Source organism: Leptodactylus fuscus, chromosome 5 (genome assembly GCF_031893055.1).
Source record: "Leptodactylus fuscus isolate aLepFus1 chromosome 5, aLepFus1.hap2, whole genome shotgun sequence".
NCBI lineage: Eukaryota > Metazoa > Chordata > Amphibia > Anura > Leptodactylidae > Leptodactylus > Leptodactylus fuscus.
Window position 1 is genome coordinate 210,028,292 of NC_134269.1, and position 18,594 is coordinate 210,046,885.

An 18,594-nucleotide genomic window follows, 5' to 3' on the forward strand; every position below is an offset into this window, starting at 1 on the left:
TAATGTAATGTATGTACACAGTGACTGTACCAGCAGAATAGTGAGCGCAGCTCTGGAGTATAATACAGGATAAGTAATGTAATGTATGTACACAGTGACTGTACCAGCAGAATAGTGAGCACAGCTCTGGAGTATAATACAGGATAAGTAATGTAATGTATGTACACAGTGACTGTACCAGCAGAATAGTGAGCGCAGCTCTGGAGTATAATACAGGATAAGTAATGTAATGTATGTATACAGTGACTGTACCAGCAGAATAGTGAGCGCAGCTCTGGAGTATAATACAGGATATAACTCACAATCAGTACAGGATAAGTAATGTAATAATAGATATCCATTTTATATTACTTTTTTGTAATTACTAACCGGCCATGTAATGATACCACACTAGAAAACTACGGTAAATCCTCTCAATAACTGTATGCACCTGAGGCCTAAAAAGGAAAGCCAACGCTCATAGCTATGAAGTAGTGAAGAACATGTGTAAAGGTAAAGCACACGTATGTGTTTAGAATGTTGCCCGTTGTGTACATGTATGCAGTATAATAATACCTGATCCTCGGGATCTCAGTTTTGCAGCCACAGGAGTAGACAGTAAAATAGTGCTGAGTCTTCAGGCTTCAAGGAGAGGATAAAGATGCTGACGCTTCATGTAGGAGTCCAGTAGGGATATTTAAAGACCATAAATCTCTGGGTTTAACACAAAGCTGCACCTAAAATCTGTCTGTGTAGTAAGCAGTTGTACATTGCAGCGTCTTCATATTGTCTGCCATGTTTCTATTTATTTTACAATTGAAGACGTTATCTAGGATTATAAAAACACGACTGCCTCCTTAGATAAAAAGCGCCACACCTGTCTACAGGTTGTGTGTGGAATTGCAGCTCAGCTTCACTGGCGTGTAAAGCACTGAGCTGCAGTACCGCGCTCAACCTGTAGATTGTTGTGGCGCCGTTTCAGGAATATATTATACGTTTGTTTCTAATGCTTGATAATTTTTTGTTTTTTTTATATAAAATATAAATAGGTATTGACTGGCATGGATAAAACACTGCCCCGTATTGTGTATGCAGCTCCTATGCAGATCTATGTGTCTCCATGGTTGCAGACTACAATCTGATTCTGGGCTTAGGTTTTATGTTTCTAAAAAGTAAAAGGATCAGAGTTTAGTCGTAGTCTGTTACCATAGAGATACATAAGTCTGAGCAGGAGCTGTATACCCAAAATGGCAGGAGATCTGTCCTTAAGACCATTGGACGAGTTGCTTCTTTGTTTTATTTGGAACGCACTGCGGTAATACAGAAGGGGCTGCAAAAGTGTACGCGCCCTTTAAGGTTACACAGTCTAAGATGTTATAGGTAAATTAGAATATTCTCTTTTTAGGAGGTTAAATGAGGGCAATGTATGTCCCAGAATCCTCTCTGATACTGCAGACCTGCATTGTAGCCCCCGGGAGCTCGCAGTCTATATTTATAGAAACCTTAGTCCATTATCCACAGGCTAAAATCAATATTGTCACCGTTGAAGCATTGAGCGCGCAAGACGAGCCGTAACCCCTTCCTTCTGTTCTTGTGAACATGGCCGCAATGTGCAAATAAACACTGCCCCTAAAGCTCACAAGCTTTTTATTAAAATCCTTTGCAAGTGTAAGCTCGTGTCAAGTTGTAAAAGTATAGCTAACATTGACAGGCTGCAGTCTCACAGACACAAAGGAAACTGCAGCCGCATCTCCCTCCTCTCCCTTCCTCACAGTCTCCCATTCACTTTGCCAAAGTAGCAGAGTCTGGCATAAGAAATTTTCACGTTTTGATCTATGAAGCAAGGTGATTTTGCTTTCTTGACATCTCCTTCCTATTCCACATAGGAAAAGAGGAAGGAAGAGCAATTAACCATTTCATGCTCACGTAGGCAATATAATATTACCACGTGGCGTTTTGCTTGCGACATACATGGCATAAAAAAAAGAGTACTAAGTGAACGCACGGTTATCTGAAGAAGGTCATAGCTGTATATCTTGGCGTTGATTTGTCCAGATACCTATATACTATTAGTATATGCATCCATGGATAAAATGTTGTACTCTAAACGCTTCTATGTTGGAACAAAGTTGGACCAATCCGCTAATTCTAGGGGACAGGCGTGCTATCTTATCTAACCACGGCCATAGCACCTATACCGACTGTTATGGGATCCATGACATTAAGTGGGATCCCAAAGCCCATGACGTTGACCCACCCCACGTGACTGCTGAGATCCAATCAAAGGCCTCAGTGGTCCCTGGGGCTTCCAACGTCACCCAGGAGGCCAGAAGACCAGATGTTGAGAGGTGAGTAAAAGTGAGTATCTGTGTTCATTAGATTTTGCTTCTCACTTAGGCCTCCAATTATTATACTGTGTGGTCTCAAGAGACCCAGAGTATGATAATACCCAAAAACAAAAAACGTGGGTGAATTTGGCGAATATTTCAGATTTGGGTGTGGAAGATTTGCCCATTACTAGTCACGTGACTTTCATGTGAGAACATCCAGTAACTAAAACTGACTAAAGACACAAGTCCATCAAGTTCGACCTACAATCCTACAGTGTTCCAGAAGAATGCAAAAAAAATCCCCGTGATTTGGACGCCAAGTGCCCCATGCTAAAAAAAAAATTCCTTCCCAACTTCGATTCCCTGGTTTAATGTCCCACACCAAAAATCTCTTAGCCAAAAGACCTACCTGGATAAGCTGCTGTTTGAGTTTCTGCATTTCCGAAATATTGAGCTCACTAAAGAGATCGGAGACCGGATGCAACGACTCCCCCTTACGAACAGCAGGAGTCCGATAGTCGCCGTTCAGTTTGACAATGGGGGGATGGATGTGCCCATTCATTTTGTCCTCATTGTTGGTTTCCCCGTCCTCGGAGAACTTCAGGCCGTCCACCGCGATGTTGATGTGGTTATTATACATGCTATCGTTGATATTGATGTACTGGGACAGTTCTTTCCGTAGATTATTTTTCTGTTCCCTCTCATTTTTTAGGGTATCCAGGGCTTCTTCCAGCTGATGCTCAGCAATTTCCTTCAATCGGATGGCGTCATCCAGCTGACTGTTCAGTAACACCGTCTCCTCCTCAAATCGCTTTATCTCATGTTTCAGGCCTTCGTATTCCACCTACATTGGTCAAAACAGGAAGTCAAGAGTCACATTACAAGTATTACAACATGGGGCCGTGAACATATTAACAACACCGAACTCTGGGTACCGAAATGGTCACAGAAGAAAAAGGCCATGAGCCACTAGGTCTTCCAACCTCAATCTAGTGGCCTGTAGATATGCCAAGAGGAGAAAACCTCTTAAAGGGTTGTCCCACCATTAGAGCTTGCCACCTACCATCTGATCGTTGAGGCTTCCACCACTGAGCCCCCCACCAAGAGGTTACCTGTCCCTCACTTAAATGGTTGGACATTCCTGCCCTATACAACAGGATAGAGGATGAGTTGAACCGTGGGTCCATTCAGATGGTGGTAGAGGGCACCCATTGGGGTGAGGTCTTTATATAGGCATTTTTACAACTCATCTTGACCCCAGTGGGACAAATACAAATTCATATGCGCACAGTTTTTGATCATCTCTATGGCTGTGTGAAGTGAGCAGGAGATTTCGATCTCTGTGTCGGAGTAAACTGGTTCACATTAGCCCTTTATCATCTAAGACCACCACATATAATACTATTTACCCCTTCACCAACCTAAACCATCGGTAATGCTAGTTGTTAACCTCTATCTCTCCCAAGAGCACCAGGGTCATTGAATATTAACCTATAACCCCTATTAACTAAAACCCCTTTATCCACCGAAACCAAAAGGGGCATTAGATAATAATTCACAACCATCCTAGACCACCAGGGACTTTAGATAATTCATAACCACCCTAGACCACAATTGACATTAGATAATAACTAACAACCATCCTAGGCCACCAGGGGCATTAGATACTAATGCACAACCACCCTTTATCACCAGGAACATTAGATAATTCACAAAAACTCTAGAGCAACAGAGACATTAGATAATAACTAACCCTAGACCACCAGGCACATTAGATACTAATGCACAACCACCCTAGACCACCAGGGATTTTAGATAACTCACAAGCATGCTAGACCACCAGGGACGTTAGATAATAATGCACAACCATCCTAGACCACCAGGGACATTAGATAATTCATAACCACCCTAGACCACAATTGACATTAGATAATAACTAACAACCACCCTAGACCACCAGGCACATTAGATAATAGTTTAAAAGCACCCTAGACCACCAGGGACACTAGATAACTCCCACCCACTCTAGACCAGCAGGAATATTAGAAAATAACACACAACCAATCTAAACCACCAGGGCCATTAATAACTAACAACCACCCTAGACCAACAGGGGCATTAGATAATAATTCACAACCATCCTAGACCACCAGGAACATTAGATAATTCACAAAAACTCTAGAGCAACAGAGACATTAGATAATAACTAACAACCACCCTAGACCACCAGGCACATTAGATACTAATGCACAACCACTCTAGACCACCAGGAATGTTAGATAACTCACAAGCATGCTAGACCACCAGGGACGTTAGATAATAATGCGCAACCATCCTAGACCACCGGGGATGTTAAATTAAAAATCAAAACCATGTTTTGAGAGTACCATTATCCCCTTTTGCCAACCCAGACTACCCTGCGTGTTGCATAACAGGTGCAGATTTTTCACCTTAAATGGAATGTGTCGCCCTTTTTGTAATTTAATTTTTTTTTTATTAAAACCAGATTATTTCTAATGATTTTTTTATTCTATTTTCTGTACATTTATGGGGGCGGCCATCTTGCCTGAGCTTCTCCTCTGCTCTTTTAACAGCATTTAGTGATATGCTTTACAGCATAGTCATGGCCATAGGGAGCCATAGTCTGGAGCCGACTCATTAAGGTCTATGGGAGGAGATAAGTATTGAATATAATGATGGCTCAGTGGCGTTATCTTATATTGTAATCCTGTCTGTGACGTAAATGAGGTGACTGCTGCAAAGAAATCGCCAACACAACTAGCAAGTGTCGAGTTTATTATGAATCTTAGCGGCCAGTGTCCAATTTAAAGGACATAGTATTTTTTTTTAATATAGGGACGTAAGAAAAATTATCGAAAATATGTTTTAACATAAAAATGTTCCTTTAAAAAAAATAAATCATTTTCTGGTGACACTTTCCCTTTAAATGTTATGTGATGGAAATAATTGACATTCACCAAACCGCAGACATAATTGACATAATGAGACTTTTGTTCTTTACATAGAAAATCCTACAAGGTCAGAGACGACGAGGAGATCTGCCGGTAATTACTCCTCCAAGTTGCTTCATCTCCTGAGAAAATCCTCCCTCGCGTCCCACATCTCCTAACATCTCATTTCTCGAGATTCTTCTGCTCTTCAGACTTTTTGTTTATTTTTTACCTCAGGTAGGACTATTTGTTAGCGGGAGATAATTGGGTGATATCCCCCCGAGGACGGAGTCGGCCCTTGGGCACCGATACTACTTTTGAATGAAATGTGATATACCTACTAATTAAACTCTTGTGTGTTATGGAGGGCATCCAGCTGCCGAATATGTGCACACGTGCCAGGCTAGGAATCTCAACACGTCGACCTTGGAAATTCTCACGAAAAAACTTGTACTAAAAAATTATTTTTTTTCCCTCTGAAACACTTTCAGGTCCTTGCTATTGTTCATGCCTCCTCTTCCACCAACTATTCTTCCTAAAATGGCTCCTCACTAGTGATGATATCACAGGCTTCTCTACGGCCATGACATCACATTCGTTCAAAAATAATAATTTCCCCTTTGATTGTGACTTTGACTATTGTGACCAAGGATGTGACTCCTTTAGGGCTAAGGTCACACGTTGCGAAAAAGCAATGCAAAGTGAATGAGATTTTGTTTAAAGGGATCCTATCATTAAAACTATTTTTTTTTCTTCTGCCTAACACGTAGGAATAGCCTTAAGAAAGGCTATTCTTCTCTTACATTTAGATGTCTTCTCCGCACCGCCGTTCCGTAGAAATCTCAGTTTCCGTCGGTATGCAAATTAGTTTGCTCACAGCACTGGGGGCGGCCCCAGTGCTCAAAGAACGGGTCTTCTTTGCGTCTTCTTCCGGCGGCGGCTTCAAACTTCTAGGCCTTGGGCAAGCCGACTGCGCATGCCTGCCAGCCACAAGAAAATGGCCGCTTAGAATACTGTGTAAGGGGCCATTTTCTTGTGGCCAGCGGGCATGTGCAGTCGGCTTTGCCCTAGGCTTGAGGCTTAGAAGTTTGAAGCCTCCGCCAGAAGAAGATGCAAAGAAGACCCGTTCCTGAAGAAGATGGAAGCAGCGCTGGAGAGTTCTCTCGCAGCATTGGAGACACCCCCAGTGCTGTTTGAGTGTTGGGGCTTGCCCCCAGTGCTGCGAGAGAACTCATTTGCATACCGACGAAAACCAGATTATATACCGAACGGCAGCGCGGAGAAGACATCTAAAGGTAGGAGAAGAATAGCCTTTCTTAAGGCTATTCCTACGTGTTAGGCAGTAAAAAAATGAGTTTCCATGATAGGATTCCTTTAACGTCATCCACACACTACAGGGAAAAAAGTGGCTTTTTCAAGATGGCGTGCGTTTTTGAAAAACGTTGCATGTTAAAGGGGCCGTCCAGGATATTTTAGTAGTGTGGCAGGAGGTCTGTGAAGGTGGAAATTAAAAATATAAACCATACTCATTTGTCCCCGATGCTCCGATGTTGCAGGCGCTGTCCGATCCCACGGAGCCCTGGGGTTTTTCAACAGAAGTCCTCGCCGCACGTGACTGTTGAGACCAATCAGTGGACTCAGGAAAGGAATTGGGATGTCACCTGTGACGTCCACAAGTGACATCCCATGTCTTTTCCTAAGGCCTCTGAGGTCACGTGTGGCAGGGACTTCCACCGGAAAAATCTTTGGCGCTGTGGAACCGGACAGAGGCCTGGGACAACAGGGTGGTTGTTTTCTTTACTACAAGGGAAAGGAGGCGGAGTAACGCAGGATTGGATGCTGATCCTAATCACATGACCCAGGGTCAAAACCGAATACTCAGTGGGGGAGATTTTCTGAGCAATATATGTCAGAATTCTGCCGTAACTTATGCCAAAAATATGTCTAACATGCCTTGCGCCACATTTATCACGAGTTTTAGGAAATTTTATAAAAAAAAGGGGTGTGGATTTATAGGAAAGGGGTGGCCCTAAATGCGACAACAACATGCCAAATCTTAGTGCATTTCTCTAAACAGCATAAACTAAGCCCAGCAATAGGTATAACGTGAGACTAAACAGTCTTCTAATGTGACAGATTCATCATACAGGATTAGTCACTGTAGTAAATCTGGTGTAGTATGAACTCTAAGTTTGCACTGTCTACATGTTAGTGTCCAGACCAGACTGTAATATAGAAAATAAGTCAGAGTGATCATTGGGACATTGTGTGAATCCTAAACACACCGGACTATGAGGCTTTTACTGTAATATCAAGTTAGACATGGAAATGATTGGAGCGCAACGTACCTGGTTTTGCTTTAACGTGGACACTAATTTCTGCAAGGTAATATTCTCCTCCTCTAGCTCGGTGTAATCCTGGAGGAGTCTGGCCTCACGGAACTTGTACTCCCGAATTTCTTCTTTCATCCTTATCCGTTGCAACTCCAAAATTTCATTTGTCTGCAGAACATAAAGGAAAGGTATTATAATATAGAATATACCGTCACATGAGGTCACATGAGGTATCTCCGCGAAATCAACAGGAATAGACTCTGTACAGCTGTCACTGATCAGTGCTGTCCGGTCCACAGACATTAGCATGGACTATGCTGAATCGGCCCAAGACGTACTTATGATACCAAAGGGGTATAAGACTATAGCCTCTATTAAGTGGGATAGACAAAAAGGATCCAATATTTTCTTAATAACGATACTCAGTCTACAGACGGCGCATCACAAGCGTACATTCCTATAAAGTAACGCAAACTGCACTGTGTGTACAGGGCTCACTGTCCCTAAAGCATGGACTGATGTTGGAGGTGATGACGTCTTGAGAGGCCATGAAGATGTCTGAGACTGGTGCTAGGGTCTGACGCAATCTGCGACTGTTTTATGGGTTTGTGTAATATGGGTCTATTATTGGGAACTGATAAAGAATGGGAATAGTGCTGGGATATGATAATGTTTGGTGCTGGTGTGTTATGAAGTCTGGAACTGCTGGTGGGTTATGTTAAAGTCTGCAACTGATGATGGGGTCTGACGAAGTATGAATCCGATGCTGAGGTATAATCAAGTATGGCATTAATACTGTGAGGTCAAATAAAGTCTGGTACTGATGCTGGGGTCTGATAGTATCTGGAACCGGTAATGGGGTTTGAAGTAGTGTGGAACCAATGCTAGGGTCTTATGAAGGCTGGAACTGATGCTGGGGTCTTATAAAAGCTGGAACCAATGCTGGGGTCTTATGTGAGTTGGAACTGATGCTGGGGTCTGATAGTATCTGGAACCGGTAATGGGGTTTGAAGAAGTGTGGAGCCAATGTTGGGGTCTTATGAAGGCTGGAACTGATGCTGAGTTCTTATAAAGGCTGAAACTGATGCTGAGGTCTTATGTGGGCTGGAACCAATGCTGGGGTCTTATGTGGGCTGAAACTGATGCTGGGGTCTTATGTGGGCTGAAACTGATGCTGGGTTCTGATAGTATCTGGAACCGGTAATAGGGTTTGAAGAAGTGTGGAACCAATGCTGGGGCCTTATGTGGGCTGGAACTGATGCTGGGGTCTTATGTGGGCTGGAACTGATGCTGGGTTCTTATAAAGGCTGAGACTGATGCTGGGGTCTTCTGAAGGCTAGAACTGATTCTAGGGTGTGATGAAGTCTGGGGACAAGGATAAGTAAATACTTTTGGTCAGAATCTTAGGAAAGCTGGGTATTAACCCTAGAAGAGCTGAGATATTCCATGTTACATGTATTATACACTTTCACTAGTCATCATAGTCACATAGACCAGCTATTCCCTATGACATGAGTTATTATTAACACTATACATTAGGGATATGATCTCGGGTCATGCCAGGATGTTCTGCAGCAGCAGGAGAGATACAGAAACTGTTACTGTATAGAAACTTTCATCCCCCAAGACTTTACAAAATTCCCAGGCTGAAATGTCTAACTTTTTGTGTCCCTGATGTAACCTCGCTGGCAGACTGAGGCCTTTACTGTCTCCATATTTTGGCATCCGCGGTTCATGGTTGCCAAGTGTAATTGGTGTCAGGAGTTCTCATTAATGTACAAATAGACATAGAAGAGGATTTATCACGTGTTACATGAGGGAATCGGAAAACTAAGCTGTAATACCTAGGAATGGACAACAGGGGGAGCCAGAGTCCTGCAGGGAATTCCATTTATTATTATGATATTCCAGTGTCAAATATCGGAGCAATACTGTGTGTTATTATTTCCATCAAACATGTCTCTGTTATGGTGAAGCCCTGCTTATAATCAGTGACTAGAAGGTCAGAAAGGTCAACTACCCCGTGTCATAGTATAGGGGTAACAAACAGTGATGTCATAGTACAGGGGTAACAAACAGTGATGTCACAGTACAGAGATAATACACACAGTGATGTCACAGTACAGGATAATACACACAGTGATGTCACAGTACAGGGATAATACACACAGTGATGTCACAGTACAGGATAATACACACAGTGATGTCACAGTACAGGATAATACACACAGTGATGTCACAGTACAGGATAATACACACAGTGATGTCACAGTACAGAGATAATACACACAGTGATGTCACAGTACAGGGATAATACACACAGTGATGTCACAGTACAGAGATAATACACACAGTGATGTCACAGTACAGAGATAATACACACAGTGATGTCACAGTACAGAGATAATACACACAGTGATGTCACAGTACAGGATAATACACACAGTGATGTCACAGTACAGAGATAATACACACAGTGATGTCACAGTACAGGGATAATACACACAGTGATGTCACAGTACAGGATAATACACACAGTGATGTCACAGTACAGGATAATACACACAGTGATGTCACAGTACAGGGATAATACACACAGTGATGTCACAGTACAGGATAATACACACAGTGATGTCACAGTACAGGGATAATACACACAGTGATGTCACAGTACAGAGATAATACACACAGTGATGTCACAGTACAGGGATAATACACACTGTGATGTCACAGTACAGAGATAATACACACAGTGATGTCACAGTACAGGATAATACACACAGTGATGTCACAGTACAGGATAATACACACAGTGATATCACAGTACAGAGATAATACACACAGTGATGTCACAGTACAGGGATAATACACACAGTGATGTCACAGTACAGGATAATACACACAGTGATGTCACAGTACAGAGATAATACACACAGTGATGTCACAGTACAGAGATAATACACACAGTGATGTCACAGTACAGAGATAATACACACAGTGATGTCACAGTACAGAGATAATACACACAGTGATGTCACAGTACAGGGATAATACACAGTGATGTCACAGTACAGAGATAATACACACAGTGATGTCACAGTACAGAGATAATACACACAGTGATGTCACAGTACAGGGATAATACACACAGTGATGTCACAGTACAGAGATAATACACACAGTGATGTCACAGTACAGGATAATACACACAGTGATGTCATAGTACAGAGATAATACACACAGTGATGTCACAGTACAGAGATAATACACACAGTGATGTCACAGTACAGGGATAATACACACAGTGATGTCACAGTACAGAGATAATACACACAGTGATGTCACAGTACAGGGATAATACACACAGTGATGTCACAGTACAGAGATAATACACACAGTGATGTCACAGTACAGAGATAATACACACAGTGATGTCACAGTACAGGATAATACACACAGTGATGTCACAGTACAGGGATAATACACACAGTGATGTCACAGTACAGAGATAATACACACAGTGATGTCACAGTACAGAGATAATACACACAGTGATGTCACAGTACAGGGATAATACACACAGTGATGTCACAGTACAGAGATAATACACACAGTGATGTCACAGTACAGGGATAATACACACAGTGATGTCACAGTACAGGATAATACACACAGTGATGTCACAGTACAGAGATAATACACACAGTGATGTCACAGTACAGAGATAATACACACAGTGATGTCACAGTACAGGGATAATACACACAGTGATGTCACAGTACAGGATAATACACACAGTGATGTCACAGTACAGGATAATACACACAGTGATGTCACAGTACAGAGATAATACACACAGTGATGTCACAGTACAGAGATAATACACACAGTGATGTCACAGTACAGGATAATACACACAGTGATGTCACAGTACAGGGATAATACACACAGTGATGTCACAGTACAGAGATAATACACACAGTGATGTCACAGTACAGAGATAATACACACAGTGATGTCACAGTACAGAGATAATACACACAGTGATGTCACAGTACAGGATAATACACACAGTGATGTCACAGTACAGGGATAATACACACAGTGATGTCACAGTACAGGGATAATACACACAGTGATGTCACAGTACAGGGATAATACACACAGTGATGTCACAGTACAGGGATAATACACACAGTGATGTCACAGTACAGGGATAATACACAGTGATGTCACAGTACAGAGATAATACACACAGTGATGTCACAGTACAGGATAATACACACAGTGATGTCACAGTACAGGGATAATACACACAGTGATGTCACAGTACAGGGATAATACACACAGTGATGTCACAGTACAGGGATAATACACACAGTGATGTCACAGTACAGGGATAATACACAGTGATGTCACAGTACAGGGATAATACACACAGTGATGTCACAGTACAGAGATAATACACACAGTGATGTCACAGTACAGGGATAATACACACAGAGATGTCACAGTACAGAGATAATACACACAGTGATGTCACAGTACAGGGATAATACAGTGATGTCACAGTATGGGGAGTTACATACTGTGTTGGGGGCACAAGACCCCCAGATCTATGTTGTCTGTAGTTCCAATGTAAATAACAGGCCTGGATAAGCTACACCCATCCTTGAGGCCTGGAGAAATCACAAAGACACAGCTGGTGGTGTATCAAAATGAATTCTGTTTTATTGTTACAGAGAGGTAGTTCTTATACAGACGAGAGCAGGTTGGGTTATTCTAATATCATGACATAGCTGGCCTGACATGATTGGTTGTAGATTGATAACATAACCTGGCACCTGCTTATTGGCTAAGGCTTAGTGTGATCTACATCTAATTACAGTGATACCTCGGTTCTCGAACATAATTCGTTCCGGGAGGTCGGTCGAGAACCAAATTGTTCGAGAACCGAAACAAAAAAACCCATAGGAAATAATGGAAACTGGATTAATTCGTTCCAAGAACCAGAAAATGCCTATTTACTGGCCTAATTTGTATATAATATGTAGAAAAACATGAGTCTCAACAAGAAATAAGAAATAAAAGTGTATTTATTAAAACAAAAAAAAATAAAATGTACTGTACAGTACAGTAAATTGTGTTTCATTTACTGTACCTGTACCAACCTTTATGGCAGGAGGGAATGAAAGTGGAGGGAGGCGGGAAGGGGGATGGTTATTGTTCTGATGGGAAGTCCTCTTCAATAAAAACAGAGGGTAACTGCTCTTTGGGTGTTTCTGTTCTCTGTCTCTTTTGCTGAGGAGAATCAGAATCTTGCTCTGCAGTTGCTTGTCTGATTTCTTTACGGAAGAATTTGTCAATGGTTTGCTGTTTTTTTCTCCTTTGCAAAATTTTGCGGAAAGTGGACATAACATTGTCATTAAAAATGTTAACTGCTCTATTTGCTACCACTTTATCAGGGTGATGTTGTTCAACAAAATTGGCGATTTCTGCCCATTTAGCACACATTTCATGAATAAGGCCACTAGAAATATCCTCCACTCTCTCCTCTTCTTCAGAAGAAATTTCTTCAACCATATCCTTCTGCTGCTGTTGTTGTAGGTGCATCAGATCCTCGGTGGTTAACTCAGCAGCGTGACCTTCCACAAGTTCGTTGATGTCATCTTGTTGAATGTCAAGGCCCATGGTCTTTCCTATGGCCACAACATCATCAACCACAGCAACATCTTCATCAACGACAGGAGCTGACTCAGGTTCTAAAGCCTCACTGTCCCTTTCGGGCCAAAGTTTTCGCCATGCAGCATACAATGTGCGATGAGTGACATTACTCCAAGCAGTGTCAATCAAGTTTACACAATTCAGGATGTTGAAGTGTTCTTTCCAAAATTCCCTCAGAGTTAACTGTGTGTCATTTGTCACTTCAAAGCACTTCTGGAAGAGGGCCTTTGTGTACAATTTCTTAAAATTGGATATGACCTGTTGGTCCATGGGTTGCAGAATAGGGGTTGTATTGGGGGGTAAGAATTTTACTTTTATGAAGCTATAGTCATCAACTAGATCTTCTTCTAAAGCTGGGGGGTGAGCAGGAGCATTGTCCATCACTAATAGACATTTTAATGGCAAATTTTTTCCTGTCAGGTATTCCTTCACTCGAGGTGCAAAAACTTCACGCACCCACTCTGTAAAGAATTGTCGGGTAACCCAAGCTTTGGTGTTAGACCGCCACATCACAGCCAATTTACTCTTCATGACATTGTGTCTTTTGAATGGCCGGGGATTGTCAGAATGATAGACAAGCAAGGGTTTTACCTTGCAATCACCACTTGCATTTGCACAAAACAAAAGAGTAAGCCTATCTTTCATAGGCTTGTGCCCTGGTAGTGCTTTTTCCTCTTTGGTTATGTAGGTGTTGGCTGGCATTTTTTTCCAGAATAATCCGGTCTCATCGCAGTTGAAGACCTGCTCAGGAACAAACCCTTCTGCCTTGACATAGTCACTAAATTCTTTTATGAAGCTATTAGCAGCCTGCTGGTTTGCACTAGCTGCCTCCCCATGCCTAGTGACGCGATGTATGCCACTTCTATGTCTGAAATTCTCAAACCAACCTCTGCTGGCTTTAAACGTGAAAGCACCTTCACCACTTGTACCAGGTGTTTCTGTGTTCAGGTCACTAAATATTTGGAGTGCTTTCTCACAAATAACGACTTCATTGATGCTGTCACCTGCTAACTCTTTTTCTTTAATGAAAATAAGGAGCAGCTTCTCCATTTCCTCCATTATCTGAGGCCTTTGCTTAGTTAACAGTGTAACACCTTTGGCAACACTGGCAGCCTTTATAACAGCTTTATTCTTAAGGAAGGTAGAGATGGTTGATTTTGGCATGCCATACTCTGCAGACAGATCCGACACACGTGTGCCCTGTTCATATTTGCCAATGATTTCTTTCTTGAGTTCAATCGTTGTTCTCACAGCTTTCCGCTTACCTTTGTCTGCATTACCACTTCTGGCTTTCTTTGGACCCATGTCTAAGGGTTAAATTCAGTGTACAGTACAGTAATTTGCAGTACAGTGCAGTACTCTCTCTCTCTCACTGACTCACAATGATGACGCAGGCAAGGCGCTGGGCCGAATGAACGCCATTCGGCTCAACTCGGCTAATCTCGGACGTTCGGCTGTTCGAGTTCCAAATATTTGTTCGGATTCCAAGACAAAATTTTCTCGAATTTCCTGTTCGAATACCGATTTGGTCGAAAGTCAAGGCGTTCGAGAACCGAGGTATCACTGTATTACATCCCAACAGGACACTACCACCCCACCACCACTGTAGATGTGTAGCTCAAGGCTCGGTGCCAGTTTGGGGCTAACATTCAATAGCCTATAGACATCCTGTGTTTACATCCTCCTTGAAGACAGTTAGTTAGATAAGGATTCATTAACATTCCATTTCCTTATCACCTAAAGAAGGGTTTCTCTTCTTTGATCTTTTGTTTAACGTCTCAGTAGTACAGCCCATAGCGTCTCCATGTTACTTAGTCTAACCAATTCCTTTGTGAGACAAAACCACTTATTTCTGATAGGGACAAGATGGCTGGAAGGACAATATCACTGGAAGACAAGTCATCCCGGCCCCCACTATATGTAATTTATCATATATAATTTTCAAACAGTATTTTAGCCCTTCACAACAGTCTTATCATGTTCCTCATTTATGTTTTGTCCCCGCTCAGGTCTGATATATGGGGTCTCCTCTTACCTCGTACCCCAGAGAGCAGTAGGTATTAGTGGATGCCTGGGATATGTAACGGAGATACAGACGATTCCATCACTTTGTCCTAGTTCTGTCATTGGTCGCGTACAGTTATACCTCTAAGGAAACAAAAACCGCGTACGCAGCTCCCTGCCCTCCTGCCCTCACACTGCAGATATGGAGCTTATATACAAATAATACCTGCAGGGACACAAAGCCCCTTTATTTAAGACTTTTGCAACCATTCTTCTATTATGCCAATGCACCAAAATATAAAATTATGCAACTTTGCAAATGATCATGGCTTGTAGTCTGTAACCATGAAGACACATAAAGCTGTATAGGAGCGCGAGTGTTTGTAAAATTGCTTTATTTTAAATTTAAAAAAACATCCCCTCCCCCACCAAAAAGTGAATACGACCCCGCCATGACCCTACTCTCTTACTTCCTGTATACTTTTTTCTTTGGCTCGGAGGCAACAGCCATTGAATTCTGTCATCCTTCCTCCTGATCATGAAAAACCTCTCATTAAAATTCACGACATGCAGAAATGCATCACTTTTTTGTTTGTTGTGAACTAATGTCTTACACTTGGCTTCCTCTATACCCAAAGGAACGTGTGAAAATCCGAGCAGGGAAACGGCCCTGCCACAATATATCAATAAGCGCAGAGTTTGCAGAGTGATCGAGGACTTTACTGCACAAGGTGCAGAGCTGGGTTTGTTATATATCACTGCTGGTAAACCTACTAAGTTATCACAGTGCACACATGATGTAACAAAGCCAGCTCTGCTACATCTGAATGTGTTTTCTTGGACGGGTATGGATTTTCACTACCTCCTTCAACCCCAACTCTTTGCCCCCTTCAATAGCCCCCGCTCCACTGATTCCGGCACAGTTGGAATTTTTTCTCTAGCCCCTACCATTCCTGAGCAATCATTGCTTTAGTTTCAGCACCCAATATGCTAATAAGGCTCCCTACTGTCAGGTAGGAGGTCCCAGACTACCAGCTCCTACCACATGACCGTAGAGAGTATAATTGTGATGAAACTAACTACACTGATTGCTCGGGAACGGCGGGGGCTAGAGAAAAAATTCCAAGTGTTCCAGAATCAGTGGAGGAGCAGTTATTGAAGGATGTAAAGAGTTGGAGAAAGTGGAGGTGGTGAAAGGTCCTCATTAAAGGGGAAGTATACCTTTGCAACCAATTATTTTTTTTTTTTTCCAATTCAACTAAACAATACAATGTAGCCCTAATAGGCCTAACTGGATTTTGTGGGGTGCAGCATTATGGTTTACCCTATAAATGTGACTACGGATTGACTCCACGGGACAGAGATGCACGTACACATCTAAACAACTGCCAACACTAGTGCATTTCTGTCAATCTGAAGCTTAACTGTGGATTTGACCGTCACAAAGAAAGGGTTATACTCTGTCTGACCTGCAAGTGACTCCCTGCCCTCGCTCTGCCTGCACTGCCCGTGGCTCAGACCATGTATGATCAAGTGTAAACCTTGTCATGGGTGTTAAAGGGGTCTTCCACTCAATTCAAGATCTCTGCAAGCAGTGGCTGTCCGCTCCACTGCTCAGATATAATATGTAAGTGAGTACCATCAGGAGATAATTACCTGCTATTAATTATCCTCAGTACTTCTTTATTAACCACTTTTTATCTTTGCTCCATTATCTGTGACTGCAACTTAACTACAGTCTCTAGAGGAAGTGGGAGGTAGTCTAAGAAACACCTCCTGCCTCCTTACTGGTCCACTGACACTTGCCAATTTTAAAATGAGTTTCTATGCAGCAGTCACCTCATTTACATACCAGACAGTATTACAATAGAAGATAACACCTCTATAGATAACACCACTCACCCATCATTACATGACAATAGACCGTTACTGATAATAGATGATGACTTGGCTTGCATATGCCGCTTAAATGACAGGAACTAATCCACAGGCTATTCCATAAGAAACAAGCATGGAGAGCATATAGGGTTAAATTTGATTCCACTTCTTTGGTAAATGTTGATCGATGTATAATAGGTTCCAGATGTTTTTGAATACAGCTTCTGTTTGCACAGATTTGTGTAGGAGCTCCTTGTGTAGGTTCAGGATGTTCTGCACACATCACATGTATACTGTTAGAGTCAAATCCTCCATCTTTGTATTTCGTCAGTCATCTTGTAACCTTTCACACATAAACTGTGTAAGTAAGTCGCAGATGGCTATTTGTATATCTCTTATCTTCATGGTATATGGAGGTCACTGAGACTCATTTAGCACCAACATGACATCTTATCTCTGTTTCCATGATATATGCATATAGACATAGTGTGAGCTGCTAGTTCACACATAAGTGTTTTTGAAGCTTTCTTTGTTTAAGGACAAAGTACAAAGTCCATTAAGCTGTAATGATATGCAAAATACATAAGGCCTCAGCCAATAGTCATGTGCCAGGTTTATCTTATAACCAATCATTTTATGCCAACCATGTTAGAATAGTCCAACCTGCTCTTGTCTGTATTGTATTTAAACCACCTTTGTGCACCATTAAATTAGAACTCACTTGATACACCATCAGCTGTGTGTGTGTGACTTCTCCAGACCTGATAATGGGCGTAATTACTTCAGGCCTGATATTTAATTTGGAACTCAGCAACATACTCTATCATGGGGACCCCTTGATGTCCCTAACAATACCATAAGTATACATTATATATTGTAACAATTCTGATTGGAATCGAAGCCCTAAAGGCATCATTCCCATTGGATAAAACCTAGTTTAAATTGTAAGAGCTGTTATTATACATAAACGGATAGTTGGGAGGTCCATTAGAAGACGTCATACATGTCTTGTGTTCATCCTCTTCCCATCCGGAATACTTCCTCCGGTGTGTTTAAGAATTACAAGCTTAGACACAAAAAGGTTCTCTAGTTTGGGGATCAGAACCAAATTCTACCGTAACATCCAAGGCAGAGGATTGGTGAGACTAGAGAAAGTATGGAACCATTAAAGGGGTTGTCCCATAACAAGGATCCTTTCTATACTGCTAGTTTATGTGGATTTAAGACTTTTTCTAAATATATTGCTTTATCAAAACTGCTTTGTTTGGCCGCTATTTTAATTTATTCACTTCATTGTTGACACTGGCCCTTGGGATTATTTGCTCATTTGCCTGCTCTCAGGGGGGGAGGGAGGGGCTAACAAGCAACGGAGCTCCTCATATAGGGAGGGAGGGA

At 42.0% G+C, this 18,594-nt stretch overlaps 1 protein-coding gene across 8 annotated transcripts in view; it reads right to left on the minus strand.

The window, feature by feature from the left end:
- BICD1 (BICD cargo adaptor 1) overlaps positions 1-18,594 on the minus strand; it is a 108,182-nt gene that overhangs the window by 33,109 nt on the left and 56,479 nt on the right. For all 8 annotated transcript variants that reach the window (XM_075275215.1, XM_075275213.1, XM_075275217.1 and 5 more), the window contains exons 3-4: positions 7,609-7,761; positions 2,719-3,153 (exon numbers count right to left, since the gene is read on the minus strand). In XM_075275215.1, the coding sequence (XP_075131316.1) occupies positions 2,719-3,153; positions 7,609-7,761 (588 nt within the window). The remainder of the gene's footprint in view (positions 1-2,718; positions 3,154-7,608; positions 7,762-18,594) is intronic.